An 18595-nucleotide genomic window follows, 5' to 3' on the forward strand; every position below is an offset into this window, starting at 1 on the left:
CAGAAGAAATTATATCATACATATTGTTCTGTAAACTTTTTTTTTCTTTCTCTTAACAATGTATTATGAGCATCTTTCCTTGTTGAGGCATAAAAAAAAATTTCAGGATGTGTGCATCCACATTTTACCAAAATATTTAAATCAAAATGGATGGAAGTCCTAAACGTGAGACAGGAAACCATGAAAATCCTAGAGGAGAACATAGGCAGCAACCTCTGTGACCTCGGCTGCAACAACCTCTTACTAGACACATCACTGGAGGCAAGGGAAACAAAAGCAAAAATGAACTATTGGGATTTCATCAAGATAAAAATTCTGCACAGCTAAGGAAACAGCCAATAAAACTAAAAGGTAGCCTGTGGAATGGAAGAAGGTATTTGCAAATGACATACCTGATAAAGGGTTAGTATCCAAAATCTTTAAAGAACTTATCAAACTCAACACCCCAAAAATAAATAGTCCAGTTAAGAAATGGGCAGAAGACATGAAAAGGCATTTTTCCAAAGAAGACATCCAGATGGCTAACAGACACATGAAAAGATACTCAACATTACTTATCATCAGGAAATACAAATCACAACCACAATGAGATATCACCTCACACCGGTCAGAATAGCTAAAATTAACAACTCAGGAAACAACAGACATTGGCAAGGATGCAGGATGCAGAGAAAGGGGAACCCTCTTACACTCTTGGTGGGAATGCAAAGTGGTGCAGTCACTCTGGAAAATAGTATGGAGATTCCTCAGAAAGTTAAGAACAGAACTATCGTATGATCCAGCAATTGCACTGCTAGGTACTTGACCAAAAGATATAAAAATACAGATTAGAAGGGGCACATGCAACCCGATGTTTATAACAACATTATCAATAATAGTCAAACTATGGAAAGAACCCAAATGTCCACTAGCTGATACAGAAGATGTGGTGTGTGTGTGTGTGTGTGTGTGTGTGTGTGTGTGTAATGAAATATTACTCAGCCATCAAAAAGAATGAAATCTTGCCATTTACAATGACTTGGCTGGAGCTAGAGTGTATTAGGCTAAGCAAAATAAGTCAGTCAGAGAAAGACAAAAATACCATATGATTTCACTCAAATATGGAATTTAAGAAACAAAACAGATGAACACAGGGGAAGGGGAAAAAAAGGGAGGCAAACCATAAGAGACTCTTAACTATAGAAAAACAGGGCTGATGCAGGAAGGTGGGCGGGGAATGGGCCAAATGGGTGATGGGTATTAAAGAGGGCACTTGTGATGAGCACTGGGTGTTGTATGTGAGTGCTGAATAACTAAAGTCTACTCCTGAAACCAATTTTACCATATATGTTAACTAACTAGAATTTAAATAAAAATTTGAAGAAGAAAAAAAATTCAATTAATGTATATGCTTTGCAAAACAGTTTCCATACCCAGTATGCCAGAGAGTGGAACTGTGGATGAAAGGATTTACTTATGTATTTTTATTTTTTAGTTTTCAAGTAATATAAGAACACCTTATTATTGTTAAAACTCAAGTGAAATGATTAACCAGTTGCTGACTGAAGGTTAGATAAGTACTGGATCACTTCCCCATTCTCAGAGGTAGAGCTGTGTTACTCGGGACCTGAAACTTTTACAATTTGGGGCCCGACTTAAGAAAAAGATGAAATTAGGAATAAATTTACAATCCGGTCATCACATTCCTAGGGCCCTCTACAACCTCTGGCAGTGTGTGTGTGAGGGAGGAGCCACAGAGGAAAACTTTGTTAAATTCTGTCCATCTCAGTTTCATCTCCAGAATGCTTTTTTTTTCTTTTTTAAAATTTCAGCTGTATTGAGGTATAATAAACATATAAAATCATAGATATTTAAAGTGCACATCATGGTGATTTAATGTATGTATACATTGTGAAAGGAGTTCCCCACACTAATTAATGAACACATCCATTACCTCACATGATTCCCTTTTGTGGGGGAGTGAGACCATTTAAATTCTACTCTCCTAACAAATTTCAAGTACACTGTACCGGGTTATCAACTATAGTCACCATGTCTTACATCAGATCCTCAGACCTGGTTCATTTTATAGCTGAAAGTTTGTAACCTTTTACCATCCTTCATTTCCCCAACCCCTCAGCTGGTAACCAGGTAACCACTTTGCTATTTTCTGTTTCTATGAGTTGACTGTTTTTTTTTCTTTTTTATAGATTCAACATGTTAGTGATATCATGCAGTATTTGTCTTTCTCTGGCTTATTTCACTTAGCATAATGCCTTCAACGTTGTTGCAAATGGCAGGATTTCCTTCTTTCTCATGGCAAATAATACTCTATTGTGTATATATACACCATATTTTTTTATTTATTCATCTCTTGATGGACAATTAGTTTATTTTCATGTCTTAGCTACTGTGAATAATGTTGCATTGAACATGGGAATGCAGAGATCTCTTTGATACCGTGTTTTCATTTCTTTTGGATGTGTACCTGGATGTGGGATTGCTAGATCATACAGTAGTTCTATTTTGATTCTTTTGAGGAATCTCCAAACTGCTTTCCATAGGGGCTGTACCAATTTGCATACTTACCAACAGCGCACAAGGGTTCCCTTTTTTCTACATCTTTGTGAACACATATTATCTCTTGTCCTTTTTGTTGATAGGGATTTTAATAGGTGTGAGGTGATATTTCATTGTGTTTTGATTTGCATTTCCCTGATATTAGTGACATTAAGCACCTTTTCATGTATTCTTTGGCCATTTGTATGTCTTCTTTGGAAAAGTGTCTATTTGGTTCCTCTGACCATTATTTAACTGTGGTGGGGTTTTTTGTTTGTTTTTACTCTTGAGTTGTATGAGTTCTTTACATATATTGGATATTAACCCAGATATGACCAGATATATGATTTGCAAATATTTTCTCCCACTCCATAGCTTGCCTTTTCATGTTGTTGATTTTTTTTTCTGTGTAGAAGCTTTTCAGTTTGATGTAGTCTCACTTGTTTGTTTTTGCTTTTGTTGCCTTTGCTTCTGGTGTCAAATCCAAAAGTCATTGCCAAGAATGCTATCATGGAGTTTATCCCCCATGTTATCTTCTGGGAGTTTTATGGTTTCAGGTCTTACTTTACTCCATTTCAAATTGATTTTTGTGTATAGTGTAAGATAGTGGTCTAGTTTCATTATTTTGCACGTGGCTGTCCAGTTTTCCCAACATCATTCACTGAAGAGACTATCTTTCCCCACTGTATATCATTGACTCCTTTGTCATAAATTCGTTGACTATATACTCACAGGTTTATTCCTGGGCTCTCTATTTGGTCCCATTGATCTGTGTGTCTGTTTTTATGCTAATACCATACAATTTCTTTACTATAGCTTTTTAATATAGTTTGAAATCAAGAAGTGTGATACCTTCAGTATTATTCTTTTTTCTCAAGATCGTTTTGGCTATTGACGATCTTTTGTGATTCCATACAAATATTAGGAATTTTTAAAATTTTTGTAAAAAAATGTTATCAGAATTTGGGTAACGGTTGCATTGAATCTATAGATTGCTTTGGGTAGTATGGCCATCTTAAAAATATTAATTCTTCCAATTCATGAGCACAGGATATTTTTCCACTTACATGTATCTTCTTCAATTTCTTTAATCAATGTCTTATAGTAATCAGTGTACAGGTCTTTTGCCCCTTTAAATTTATTCCTAGGTATTTTACTCATTTTGATGCAATTATAAATGGGATTTTCTTTATTTTTTCCTCTTTTGTTATTAGTGTATAGAAATGCTACTGATGTTTGTATATTGATTTTGTATCCTGTAACTTTACTGAATTTGTTTATTAGTTCTAACTTTTTTTGGTGGAGTTCTTAGGGTTTTCTGTGAAATCTGCAAAAGATGTCAGTTTTACTCATTTCTTTCTGATTTGGATGACTTTTCTTTTCTTGCCTAATTACTCTGGCTAGGACTTCCAATATTATGTTTAATAAAAATGATGAGAGTGGGCCTCCTTATCTTGTTCCTGATCTTAGAGGAAGAGCTTTTCACTGTTGAATATGATGTTAGCTGTGTGATTGTCACATATGGCCTTTGTTGAGGTACACCTCTTCTTTAACCAGTTTGCTGAGAGTCATAATTTATATTTACCCCTTTTTATCTTGTGTATCCATTATTGTAGCTATATTTGTTTTTTAATACTTTTGACTTTTAACCTTTATGCTAGATTTTTATGTGATTTACCCACCATTGTTACAATATTAGAGTAGTCTGAATATTTTTATATATTTATCATTACCAGTGAGATTTATACTTTCATGTTTTTCTGTTACTAATAGGGGGTATGTCCTCTGGATGGCAATCACAAAAGCCAGGGTGCCAAACTGCACAAATTCATTTCAGGGACACATTGTCCTTGCAAGTTCATTAAGAACTCTTTCACTTTCTGCTCTAGTTTTCTGGATCTTGTGGACATAAGCTCAATTAGCTCTCAGAGCAGGTGTTTCAGGGGCCCATCTCTCAAGTGGAAGTCTTAAAAGCTGGGGCACTAGATGTTGGGTTCAAACCCTTTACTTTTCATGGAGAAGTTGGGAGCCATGAGTTCCCTTCTGATTGCATGCCTTGATGCCAGGGGTGAGTTTTATGCTGAGAGTGTGTCTCAGCCTTTCCTGCCTGTTTCAATGTAGATATTTTCTTATTAGCCTGATGTGTGGAATCACTCAGCTAGTTTCTGGATTTCTTTGAGAGGGAGGTGATCCATATGTGGCTATAGATTTGGTGTGCTGATGAAAGGAGTTAAGTTCAGGAGCCTCCTTCGTCACTATCTTGGACTAGAATACAGACTGCTTTTCTTGAGTTCTTTTAGCAATAAAGTCATACCTGGCACAGCACTGCACTTGATGTTACCTTTTGCTTAAATTTATAATTGACTACACTTTGATGTGCTTATGCCAGATAGATGAATTGAAAAGGATATGATAGGGATTACTCACAATTCCTTTAAATCTTTAATGTTGGTGTTAATTTCTTTACTCCTAGAATACTATATTGCTACTTATGACTATTTTGGCCAGGGTTCCACTTGGTCACTCGGACTTTCCTGCCATAATAATTCTTATTCTATAGGTCAGCAAGAAAATGTGAATGTTCAGCTACACACTGACTATATTCATCCCAAGGATACACTTGGAGATTTAGGGAAATAACCACACAGTGGACTTGCTGGATTATTATGAAGCAGACTGGGTCAGAGAGTCCATATATCATCTAGCCTACAAGCTTCCTCTCTAACTTGAGAACTATGATAGCATTCCAAGCCTTTGGTCTTTTGTTTGTTTGTTTGTTTGTTTGTTTATATTCCCCCCAAAGTCTTTTAAAAAGTCTGAGTATTCTTTTTTTCCAAATGAAAAGTAACTCTTCTGGTAAAGTGACTAAAGGTCCATCTGAGAAAAGATTGAGGGAATATTTATCCTATGTATTTTTGGTGTTAATGTAGACCTTTCTCAAAGGCTCTGGATCTGAGAACTGACTTGGATATAGGGGAAGGGTGGGGAGTCATGGTGTTCCTTTGCAGTAGTTGATCTCATCCCTTTGCTCACCAGTTCTCTATTTTTAGAAAAGTAAAATAAAATGTAGTTAACTATTTGTCTACATTGTCCTTTGACACACATTATTTGTTAGCCATACCCAGGTCAAGGTACTCTGCTATTCCAGGTTTGCTGTCACCAAATAAAGTATGCTCACCTTGCTTTTGACATTTAAGTGCTGCCATCGGTCTTCTGCCATTCCCAAATCCTTTTGATACTAGTAAGACTAATTCCATGCCAGCCTTAACTACCGTCAACCACACTTGCGGAGGACATCTGTCATCAAGTTTCTCAGTGTTGCTTTGTGAAAGTAAATGTCCTCTGGTCCTTCCCAGGGGCAAAGGCATGTGGTGGGTCCTTCATTCTCATATAATAATCTAGTTAAATATTCCAGTTTTATCCTCTGCACTTCATTTACTGTAGGTTATTGGCCTAGTCAAGCTTCAAAAAACAATTCTAAGAGTATAACAGTGCCAGCTCCAAGTGTCCTTGACAGAATGTTGAACCTTGAATCATGGATAAGACCACCATGCCAACAAATTCAGTCCAATTTGGCCTTATGTTATAACCCTGTGGTCCAATACCCTCAAGATCCATTCCATCATATGTCTACCAGTATTTGCTAGTATTAGTCAGGTCCTGTAATTCCTTCAGTAGATAAGTTGTAGTCTCCTAAAGAAGGCACTGTATTTCCTCCTCTAGCTGTGTTGAGATCTGACATGGGTAATTACCTTGGAAGCAATGAAAGGTGGTAGAGAATAACCTTGAAACAAAGACAAACTTTATTTTGTGATGTCTTTGTAGCATCTGAAGGTGATAGGAGTCTATTATCCTCTAGCAAGAAAGAGATGGCTGCCCTCTGCCAGGCTACAGTATTCATGAAAAATGTGAGGGTTTAAGACCTTCAGATTTATCCACCCAAGTGTTACCACTTTAGATCTCAGGGTCCTGATCTTTTTCTCTCAGAGCCCTGACACCGATACAGAAATCCCATCAATGCAAGGCATTTATTCTTCTTTGTGCAGCTCTAGCTGTATCCCCTCAAAATAGATATACTGTATTGACTTCTGATTCAATTCTGAAAAATTTAAGTTGAATTTTTAATTTTAAGAATTATGTGTGTTTTTATATTCAGTTTCTTTTGATAATTGGACTTGTTCATGTTTGTGATTCTATCACTTCTTAATATCAACAACTCAGTAATACTTATGTTATTGGAATTCGGCACTTAGTAATAAATGCTCACATTTGTTAAATGCTTACCCAGTGCTACCTGGACTAGGTGCTTCTACACACATTATTATGTATTCTTTCCCACAATCCCATGAGGAAACAGGAGAACCCAACTAGCATATTTTGGTGTCCGCTATATGTCAGTTACTTTGCCACAGGCCTTGTATGTATCAGATGTTGAGAACTGAAAGGCTCATTCAGATAATAAGTGACAGAGACTGAGATTCTAAACCAAGCCATCTGACACCAGGATCTGTACTACTCACTTTGAGATGGATGATATTAAGCGATAGCCTACAGGGTACACTATCAATTATAGTTTTTAAATTCTCCCTTTCATTAAGTTGCATCAACAAGAATAATTACTTAGAAAGCTGTAGCTTTAGTCAGTATTGAAGGCTTGAAAAAAATCTATAATATGAAAATATCTTTCTGGTACTTATTGAGTATGGTAGATTAAAGATGCCACATAATCTTTGATACTGTTATAGAGAAGAGGGGTCTATATTTCCTCTTCCTGAATCTAAGAAAAAAAAACAATAGGCATCCAAATTGGAAAGGAGCAGTAAAATTATCTCTATTCATAGATGACATGAACTTAATATACAGAAAATCCTAGCAAATTCACAAAAACCAGGAGAGCTAATCAATGAATTCAGCAAAGCTTCAGAATACGAAGTCAATATACAGAAATTATACACTAGGAATGAACAATCCTAAAATGAAATTAAGAAAACATTTTCATTTATAATAGCATCAAAAAGAAAAAATACATAGGATTAACTTTAATCAAAGACCTGTATACTGAAAACTACAAGATATTCCTGAAAGAAATTAAAGATCTAAATAAATGAAATAGATTGGAAAGCTTAATATTGTTAGGATGGCAATACTGCAGATTCAATGTAATCCCCATGAAAGTCTCAATGACATTTTTTTTTTGCAAAACTAAGCAAATACTAAAACATATATGGAATTAATGTTTATATATAACATTCCACATTGTTACACCAATCTTAAAAAGAAAATAAGGTTGCTATATTTATATTTCCTGATTTCAAAATTGTCTAGCAGCTGTGGAAAACAATTTTGTGGTTCCTCGATAAGTTAAACATAAAACTATTATATGATCCAGCAATTTCACTCTTAGGTGCATACCCGAAAGGTGGAAAGCAGGTATTCAAATACTTATACATGAATGTTCATAGCAGCACTGTTCTCAATAGCTAAAAGGTGAAAACAACCCAAACGTCCATCAACTGATGAATGGGTAAACAAAACATAATATATCTGTACAATGAACTATTATTCAGCCATAAGAAAGAATAAAGTCTTGATACATGTTACAAAGTGGATGAAACTTATGGTCCTGTTACCTTCTACCATGTGGATGAAAACACTACGCTGAGCAAAGGAAGCCAGAAACAGAAGGCTATGTATTGTATGACTCTAGTTATATGAAACATTTAGAACAGGTAAATTCATAGAGACAAAGCAGACGAGTGTGATGCAGGAGTTGGGAGGGAGGGGGAATAATAGGGAGTGGCTGCTTAATGGGTGCTGGATTTACATTGGAGGCAATAAAAATGTGGATTTGGATCGAGATGATGGTTGCCCAACATTGTGAATGTACTAAATAACACAGAATGATACACTTAAAAATGGTTAATCTTATTATATGAAATTTATTTCAATAATAAAAAGGTTATTATACTATCTCTTTTTTTCTTCAAGTAACTTTTGGTATATATATGAGTAATTTAATTGTAAACTACTCCAAAATATTTTCCAATATATTCAGGATATGAATTTATCTTTTAAATTTTTCGTGGGGCTTCAACTTACAACCCTGAGATCAAGAGTCACATGCTCTACCAATGCAGCCAGCCAGGAGCTCCCAGGATATAAATTTAAAAAATAAAAAGGGAATTTAAAAGCAGTATGACAGCATTTCTAGTAAGGTTCAGAATCACTTACCTTGATGGGATCCCTTTTTCTTTTTTAGTGTTATACACCCAATTGAGTAATAGTTTTCTAATAAAGGTAAGAAGTTTTTTGCTTTCAGAATAATTCTTTATTGTCTCAGGACTCATATATCTGGGGGGGGGAAGAAGTAATCATTAAACATGCTTTAGAATTTGGGGAATAGACTTAATGCAGTATTGTCAGAAAGCAGGAAGATGATTTGTCCATTGATAACTGGAAATAGGACACTTTCATGAGCATAGGTCCAAGTCATAAAGTTGTAGATACAAGTAGATATATAATTATGAATTTAGATTCTGGGGCTCACTCATTGAAGACAGAGTATAAAAAATCAGAGATACATGGTTTAAAATAGAGAGGTCAAGGTTCAGGGAGGAAAAGAATAACATGATTCAAATACATCCAGGTTTTCATGTTGGATCCCCCATTATCTGGTGAGGCAATGAACAAATTACCTCATTAAAAAGTTTGCTCTACAAAACAGACATGAAAATACCCATGCCAGTTGGGGATAACAAAATAAGAAAGTATATATGAAGCATCCAGCCCATCCCACACATCCTCTTATCTCTTTGATTTTACCTTCTGGGCAGGTAATTGGGAATTAATGGAGAAAATACAAGTGGTGAGTAAAGAGTTAATGGTTACTTGGAGAAGTTAGTGGTCCTAAAACCCCAAAAGACAATTTGGTAGCACATATCCCATTGTCTCTAGGTTTCTGCTGGCTTTTCTATCGAGGTAGCTCATATCTGCGTGCTATGATTTGGTTTTGCTTAGCCAAATCCCTTGGTTTTCATTATCTTCATCAGAAAGGGTATAGGGCTTTGTCCTTCGGTCTGAAACCCTACTTTAAAATATGGCTTAACGGAAGGGTATTGGTGACTTAAATTCAAAGGTGGACCTTGTCTTTCCTATTGATTATACTGTACTTACTCTGAAATTTGAGCAATTTCTCTGCTACAGGGATACAGATGTAATTAAAAAGAAGGAAGTAATTCACTTCTCTGCGATTCAATAGAATGATATGGTAATTACATGGAAAACCGCAAATGTATATAGGACTTGATTCGTTCCTAATTTTAAAAATAGTTATTGAGCATATCAATAATAAGTGGGAAGAAGCTGGGAAGAAACCATAAACAACTACAGATCTCTGCCCTTAAAGATTCAGTAGACTAAGGGAGTAAAACATGCAAATAACAAATGCAGTAAACTGTAGTGGGTGTTGCTGTGGAGATAATAACCAGGGGGGCACTCAAGATCCATCAGCGGGGGGCATTTAATGCAGTGTTGGGGAATCAGGAAACCTTCCTGAAGTAATTAATGTCTCAACTAAGATCTGGTTATTTCTTAAGTTCCTATGAATCCTAAAATTCTGTAATATCAGTAATTCAGGCTCCTGAATTCCCACTTAGACCTGATTTAGGAAGACAGTTGTGATCTCTTTAATTGGATAGTGAGGCAGCTTAAACTTCCAATGTGAGCTCTGGAATTTATCAGTCAAGTGACCTTGGGTAAATTGTTTCATCTCTTTGTGCCTCCCGTTTCTCATCTGCAAAATGAAGATAATACTAACACTTATCTCACAGGACTTTTATAATATTAGATTGGCAATACATGCAACACGTTTCAGACTGTGCTTGGCACAACACTTAATAAATACAAGCTCTCTATTCAAAGAATTCCTTCTTGGGCAATTACACAAACAGTTAGCATAGGTCCCGGTGCCCCTGTTTAAATCCCCCAACTCTTTCTCTCCTTAGACTTGTTTTCTTGCCACAGGACATACCAATGCTTGGGGCTACTGATAGGAATGACCAGGACGCAAAGTCAACTCCAAGGCAGCCCAGCAAAGCAGCAAGTACTGACTATGAGTGTAATTAACAGGAAGTTCTCTGGGGATTGGAACACCATTGCATTTATCCTGATATCCTGATATTCCCCACAGTGCCTGCTGTATACCTTTGCACATATTAGTATGTAATATTTATCTCTTTTATGTATCACTAAAAAATAACATATTTTAAAATGTGCGTTTTTCATCTGCTAGGAATCTTTTCAACCCTTTCACTCCCTTCTCCTCACTGTTGACCTCCTTGCTGTGGGTCTTCATAGGCATACATTGCTTCTACCTTCCTGGAGGCTTCAAAGAGGAAAAATCAAGGCAATGGGTTGAATTGCTCTATATTGCTTTTTTAAAATATTAACTTCTCCTGAATAATGCAGGGATAATGCTTTTCAGCATGTCATTTATTCATCCATTAAAAATCCCACTGTACACTGTGCATCTGTCTTCTTTAAAGCATGCATCATATTGTTTTTAAGTGATCACATTTGTCCAGGCCTCTTTCCCAATCTCTTTCCCATAAACATTTGAACGGCCTAGAGCGAGGGGGCAAACGAAGGCCCTTGTCCTTACACCTCATTCATCAAGAAAACAAAATTTTAAGTAAGATGTATTTGATCTTCCTACTTTGACAAGTATGTTGTAATGATTTGTGTGGCTTGCCTTGAAATGGACTCTCTTACACTCTTTGAAATCTGTACTCAAACTGCACTGAGACTGCACTCCAGCATCCGGTAGCTTCTTTTCCCACACACGGCTTTATCCCTCTCTGCGGCACAAGCCAGTACTTGCGAGTGGACACCATGCTGCCACTTCTCTTAGCTTTCGGGGTACGCACGCCAAAGGCCCAGTTTGCTTGCAAGATAATGGCCCAGAGGAAAGGCCCAAGAAGACCTTACAAATGAGCTTTGGGACCATTTGAGTAGGGAATTTGGGTGTCTTTAGTACCAGCAGTGTGGTTTATTTTGTTTTATTTTTTATTTTTTTTAAAAGATTTTATTTATTTATCTGTCAGAGAGAGAGCACAAGCAGGGGGAGCAAGAGAGGGAGGGAGAAGCAGGCTCCCCGCCGAGCAAGGAGCCCAATGCGGGACTCGATCCCAGGACTCTGGGATCATGACCTGCGCCGAAGGCAGACACTTAAGGACTGAGCCACCCAGGTGTCCCAGGAGTGTGGTTTACAAGAAGAAGGGATGTTGTAGCCGGGCTTTGGGTGGGCATCGTTGTAACTGCATGGCAGTTTAACTCTTCCCTTAGCCCGCGCATGTATCCTTCATCCTTCCAAGGGGATCTGAGGCTACTCTCTAAGAGGTGGACTTCAAGAGCTTACTGTGTACTACAGAGGCTTACAGCAAAAAAGCTATTACAAAAACATGCTGGGTATTAAGAGAGAGTATGCATTGGGAAGATGTGTCCAGAGGAATTAAGGAGTCTTTGACCTCAGTGAGGCACTCAAGCAGTCTAAAAGGAAGAGTATTTTACCACAGCTCGGCTTTGGGGGCAAAAGGAGAAAGGGAAGAGCATCTTAGAAGTGGCAACATGTTCAAGTGCGCCGAAGCCTGAGGAAGCCGAGCAAGCTGGGAAACTGAAAGTATGTGATTTGGCCTGACGTGGGGGTGCGGAGCGGGCAGCGGCTCGCACACGGAACACTGGATGAGCCCAAGTTACCAGAAAGTGCAAGCAAACTCACTTGCACAATTTCCTAAACTCAGTGGCCTAGGATGGCAGCTTTCTCTTGCCAAAATACTTACTCTCCCTTCTCTCCGAAGCTTCCCGCGGCACCGACCAGCACCTGGACTGCACTCTGGGACAGGGTCTCGTTCCTGTATTGTCTCTGGTAGCTTGCCTAAAAGAGATGTGCAAATTACTATCTAGCGTGGATAACAGTAACAACTTAGTATTTCCTTTATGGAAAAATGGTCTGTGAGAAAGAAGTCAAAATCCCTAAATAATCTACTACCTCTATGAAAAGAATGTTTCTATGCAGTCCAGACCTTGCAATCGGTGCAGAAGGTCCGTCTGAGCTTTGGGTAAAATCAAACTGGTTCCCTGGGAAACTAGGTTCCTACTAGATGTTAATTAGGCTTTCAGAAATAAGTGGCATTCTGGGGCCAAATAAATATGGGAACTTCCTGCTGTAAGCATATCCCCACCTTAAAAGTTTATAATGCATATTAGAAAATGAAAGACTGAGAAATCCTACAGTAGAGAATCCTGGTTTATATCTTTAATTTCATTTTTCCAAATATTTTGACAACACAACTCTGTTTTCTCCAGTCTATTATAAGCATTAAATGAACTGCTGCTGTTGTACAGAAAACAGTCACTTGTTCATTCGGTCCATATACTGAGAGCCCACTTTGCTTCAGGCACTATGCAGATGCAGAAGCCGCTGGCTGACACTGCCCCCCGCCTCAGCGTGTTGACCACTGTTAAAAAATCACTGTGCGGACCAACTACCTAAATTGAAATGCATGATATAACTAAAGACTTTTACCTCCACAGAACACATCTCATCTGCACAATCATTTATGGATATTGAAATGCAGTTTTGCTCTTGAGGGAGATCAGAAAGGGACAGAACTAATTTGAAGAATGAGGGAACAACGTTATTCGTCTGTAACACAGGAACTCAACAGGGTAACACTCTACTTCTTAAACTTAATTAAAATACTTTCAAAATAATGTGAGATTAACATATTTTCAATATCCTTGAAGGTAAACACCATAGTTTGTAGAAAAATAAGGAAGCTGAAAGTAGTATGGAACTCCTGAAAGCTTAGTAACACAAATGACAAACAGACTCTAGAAGAATGTTAATTCTTAAATGATTATTCATACCAAAATGTAAGAAGAATTTAAAGAATGGTCGATTCCTTAAAATAACTGCCATTTATTGAGTTCCCTACCATACTATTAAATTAACTGATTTACATATATTTGCATAGAATTATTTAATTCTTGCAGGAAATATATGGCAAAGATATTCTATTCTGTATTTCATAGATAAGAAAGCTGAGGCTCAAAGAGTTAAGTATTTTTCCCAAGATCACATTAGAAACTCAGTTCTCTCTGAATCTCAAGCCTGTCTCCCCTTCCCCCTGTTATGGTTGGGGGATGTTGTCTCTCCTATACTACTGTCTTGTCGTGCTCTGCTTCCTCTTCTAACGTACAATAGGAGAGAGGGTATTGTCCAGTTAATAATAACTGGCTGAGATTTAAATAAAAGCTCTCAAAGCTTTGAAAACTATAATAGACTAGTTAGTATTACGGTTGGAGCAGTGAGCATTAGAATTGAGGTTGCAGAAACCAAATTAAACCAAGATAAACATGAAAATATGTCTACAACAAAGAAGGGCTAAAAAGATGCTAGATGAGATAAAGAGCTGGAGAAAAGAACAAAAAGATCTAACTTACTTTTAAAAATAGGATTTCCTGGTTAAGACCCAATACATAGCACAAAATCAACAAAGATATAATGGTAGAAAACAAACATTTAGGGCAAGAAATCAAAAAAGTACATGGAACGTATATTGCAGAAAGCATAGACTATCACAAGTGAAAAAAAATCTAAGAGGTCTTGCAGTTAGCATTTTCCTCTTTTACAAATGGGAAGAATAAAGACTAAAAAGAGTAAGTCCTGAGTCACATTATTAATGGAAGCAAGACCCAAAATGGAGTCTCCTGTATTGATTTGGAGGGTTCTTGAATACTATATTTTCCTGAAATAAATTAAAAATCTGGCAACTCAAAGATATGATATCATAAAATCTGCTGGTGGAACAAAACACCATATGGGCATAAGTTCATCCTTCATGACACTGCCTCAACTGCTTAAAGAAATTATTTAGGTCCTTGGAAAAGCTGCCTTTGAGAGTCAACCTCTTTGCCAGGACCAATGCTGAAGAGAGAATAATTGTGCCCTATAGACCTTCCATTTCCCAAGTTAGAATGAACACATAAAATGCTTGGTATTCTGTATGGCTGGAATAGCCAAGACATGCACGAGAGTTCCATATGCAATGAGGAAGGCCCAACACGAACACTTTGAGAGCGCAAGTCATGGCAACAAGTCAAGATCCTGACCTGGATGGTAAATGGTAACTAGGCTATTAGCAGTTTCCCACAGAGTCCAGGATGCTGCTGTGCCACAGAATTTCTCTAACTTATCTAAGATTTGATCTGAAAACTACTCTCTACCTGCAGTTATAGGCAAAGTTGGTGTATCTTCCATGAAAAACTGGTGTGGACCCAGAAATGGGTAGTGTTGTGGAAATGGCTACGTAACACACCTGAAGGTTGAGTTCAGCTGTAATTCCTGCCTTGGGATCTGTAAAATTCCCAAATCCTTTTTAATAAAACACCTTTTACTTAGGCTAATTTGGATGGATCTATTTTCCTTTTCCTTCTTTTGGCCGTCAAGTGAATTCCTAAGATAATGCCAAACTTCCCTTTGCCTTTGTAACAATCTATTAAGCAATGCAGGTAAGCATAATCAAGATGTCTTTAGTGAAGGAAAAGTTTTCAGGATGATTTTAGGCCCAAATATCATTTAAAAAGTGTATGATCAAGTACTAACTATTTGTGTCGACAAGAGACGCCTGTTGGCCAGCTCCATTGCTTCAATGTTAAGGGTCTCATCTATTTCCTTGTTACAGCCTAGACATGTCACCTTTTGATGTTCCGTTGGGTCTTCTTGGCTTAACTAAATGAAACAGAAATAAAAACAAAAAAATAATACACAAATATTAACATATCGTTAAGCATGACCCTCAAGCAATTCACCTAAAATAGTGGTTTGAAAAATTATAGAAAATCTGTTAAATACAGAAAAAGTGTTCAGATGAGTTTCCTCATCATTTCACAGTTACCTAGAAGGTAAAATAATTGCCAGTTTTGGAGGAAAGGAATTATGTCATATTTTTATGTGTACATGACATTATTGACATTTTATAAAAGCTACCACATATATGATCCCACTTGAAACCAATGGTTCTGAAAGTGTGGTCCCCCAGCAGCCTCATCGTCACCTAGAAAATGTTAGAAATGCACATTCTCAGACCCCAAAACAGACCAGCTTGGTTAGAAAGTCTGGGGAACAGGGCAGCACTCTGTTTTTACAAACCCATTCCATGATTCTTGCTGCCACTAAAGCTTGACAATTACTGCCTTAACCTAATCACTTAAGGTAGAGTAGAAAGTGAACTTAGCTGGGGAGATGGGGATTATGAATAACTTCATTTTACAGATGAGAAAGCTGAAGCTTAGAGAAAATAAAAGATTTGCTCAAGATCACAAAGCTATTTATTAAGTGACAAAGCCAGGATACAAACCCAGATTTTCTGAGTCCAAGGCTAGTGCTCTATCTATCTATAACACCATAGTATCCTCCACATTTGATTATCTGCCTTCTGAAGCAGATCAAGTGTCAGAATGGGGGCCTCAACCTTGACTTTGCACTGGAATCAGCTATAAAAACACATATTCCTAGGCCCCACCTTAGACCATCTGCATTATTAGAATCTCCTGAGTGGGGTTGGGAAATAAGGCCATATTTTATTTTAGATGAATCTGATGCAGTCAGATTAGCAAAAGGCCACTATCAGAAATTGGGAGCTACTATAGAAAATAAATGGATTTGATTTGGTGCTTGTCTTATCCAGAAATCCTGGCAGTATTCCTGTAGGCAGAGGGCTAGGTTCTGAGTCCCCATCTGGAGCTTCAAGCACTGGTTGGTGGATATGAAATGGATTTTGGGGAATCCTACTTTATAGAAACTAATTATCTTATGTCTATACTCCTAGAAGTTGGCTCCTCATATTGTATGATGCAGCAAAACATGGCAAAAACTGCATCATATAGTATGCACTGAAACATTGCATTGAAAACTGGATGTAACACAGGAGATAGCAAAGCAGCAGGAGCACAGAGAAGATTCCAGAATGACTTCGATTATTTCTCCTTATGGCAACCATGACTGACTGGGGAGTTACACACCCTTTTAATGACTAAGAAGTCTGAGCACAGAGATTCCGAAGCATATCTTAGAAGCAGGAGGTGACATCTCACCCACACCTAAACTTATGATACTGGCTGTGAATTCTATTTTATATAAAAAAATCATGTTAATTATAAGTGAGGGGCTAGCAAGTACTTGGCAAGATAATAGTGTAAACAAATGCTAAATAAATGCTGAACAAAGGCACTGGGCCCCTGTCAATATAATAAGAAACTAGCCATTTTCTCATGCTCACTCTCTTCTTTTATGGCATCTTTTATAGGGAACTCCAAAGCATTGCTCCTATAGATGACACATACATATATAGGAGATTTATGTGTAGGAGATATACATGTAGGAGATATATATATATCTGCGTATATGTATATCTATAATTCCTACATATACAGCCCTGACATATGTATCCCATATATATGTATATATTTACAAATATTACATTAAGACTTACTTAATGTAATGATATCTACTTGGAAGGAGTAAACAAAAGATATGACTTGCTTACCGCATACGGGTTTTGAAGTATAATTGCTTTCTCAACCATATTCCAATCCGCGTTAGCAAGATCTTTGTCAAATTTGAGTGCAGAGGCTGCAGATTTGGTTAGCTCTTGAAAGTGTTGAAATGTACAACAAAGTGATTTATACTTTGTCGATGTGACATCACGAAGACCTTTGGTACGAAGAGTATGTTTTATCAATAATAAGGACAGCACCATTTTGATATGGATTATAAAGTTTCCTTTTGTTCCTACTGTCACCAACTATTTTTTATTTAAGTTAAAGACTCAACATAAATTGTTTAATAATGGAAACATTGAAAATTTCAAGCTTTTCTACTTTCATACTCCTCAAAAAAGCTGAGGTACATAATAAAAACAGTAATAGTTGATATTTATTGAGTACTTACTATATGCTGAGAAAACACTTCTTAGCACGTTGAACATATTAAGTCTTTGATTACCTTACCCATCTTTTGAAAGTCCCTTTTCCCAGTTTGATAGGTGAGGAGACAGAAGAACAGAGGTATAATGATTAATTGTATGGCAACTTGACTGGGCTACAGGACACCCAGATATTTGGTAATATTATTCTAGGTGTGTCTGTGAAGGTGTTTCTGGATAAGAATAACATTTAAGTTGGTAGACTGGGTAAAACAGATTGCCCTCCTCACTTATGGTAAGCCTCATCCAAACCACTGGAGTCCTGAATAGAACAAAAGAAAATTCACTCTCTCTGCCTCATGGTCTTTGAGTTGGGACATCAGTCCTCTCTGCCTTTGCATTTGGACAGGAACTTCCACTATTGGCTTTCCTGGTTCTCAGACCTTTGGACTGCAGATCTTCTCACCTTCCATGATCACATGAACCAATTTCCTATAATAATATCATATGTATACGTACACAGAACAGATGACACATACATATATAGGAGATTTATGTATAGGAGATATACATGTAGGAGATATATATATCTGCATATATGTATATCTATAATTCCTACATATACATCCCTGACATATGTATCTCATATATATGTATACATTTACAAATATACAGAATATAATTAAGTATACATATATGTAGGAGATACATATAGATATATAAATATATATATACATATATATAGATATATACATATATATATATATCCTACCCAAACATAATATCATGTATATACATGATAAGTATATATGATATATATTTATGTCCAGACCTTATTAAAGTTCGAAGGACTCTTCCTATCAGACACAAATTCCTTTTTATGAGCCATAGAAGCTTCCTTGGAAAGCAATAATATTCCGTGAGCAAATGTTCACTGCTCTCAGTGCAAATAAACAGGTGCTCCTCGATAAGAATTTTAAGTTTATTTAGCTACTAAGTAGAACATACGATACTCTTTGCAAAACTTCCCCTCTTCATTCTTATCTTCCCAATTCACTATGTTAAGGCTCAGA

At 36.9% G+C, this 18595-nt stretch overlaps 1 protein-coding gene across 1 annotated transcript in view; it reads right to left on the reverse strand.

The window, feature by feature from the left end:
• Positions 1-18595, reverse strand: part of SLC9C1 (solute carrier family 9 member C1) — an 88966-nt gene that overhangs the window by 28694 nt on the left and 41677 nt on the right. The window contains 4 exon segments of the mRNA XM_040621720.1: positions 8770-8889; positions 12375-12469; positions 15203-15328; positions 17145-17311. Of these exon segments, the coding sequence (XP_040477654.1) occupies positions 8770-8889; positions 12375-12469; positions 15203-15328; positions 17145-17311 (508 nt within the window).

The sequence above is a fragment of the Ursus maritimus genome, unplaced genomic scaffold (assembly GCF_017311325.1).
Source record: "Ursus maritimus isolate PB19 unplaced genomic scaffold, ASM1731132v1 scaffold_4, whole genome shotgun sequence".
NCBI classification, from domain to species: domain Eukaryota; kingdom Metazoa; phylum Chordata; class Mammalia; order Carnivora; family Ursidae; genus Ursus; species Ursus maritimus.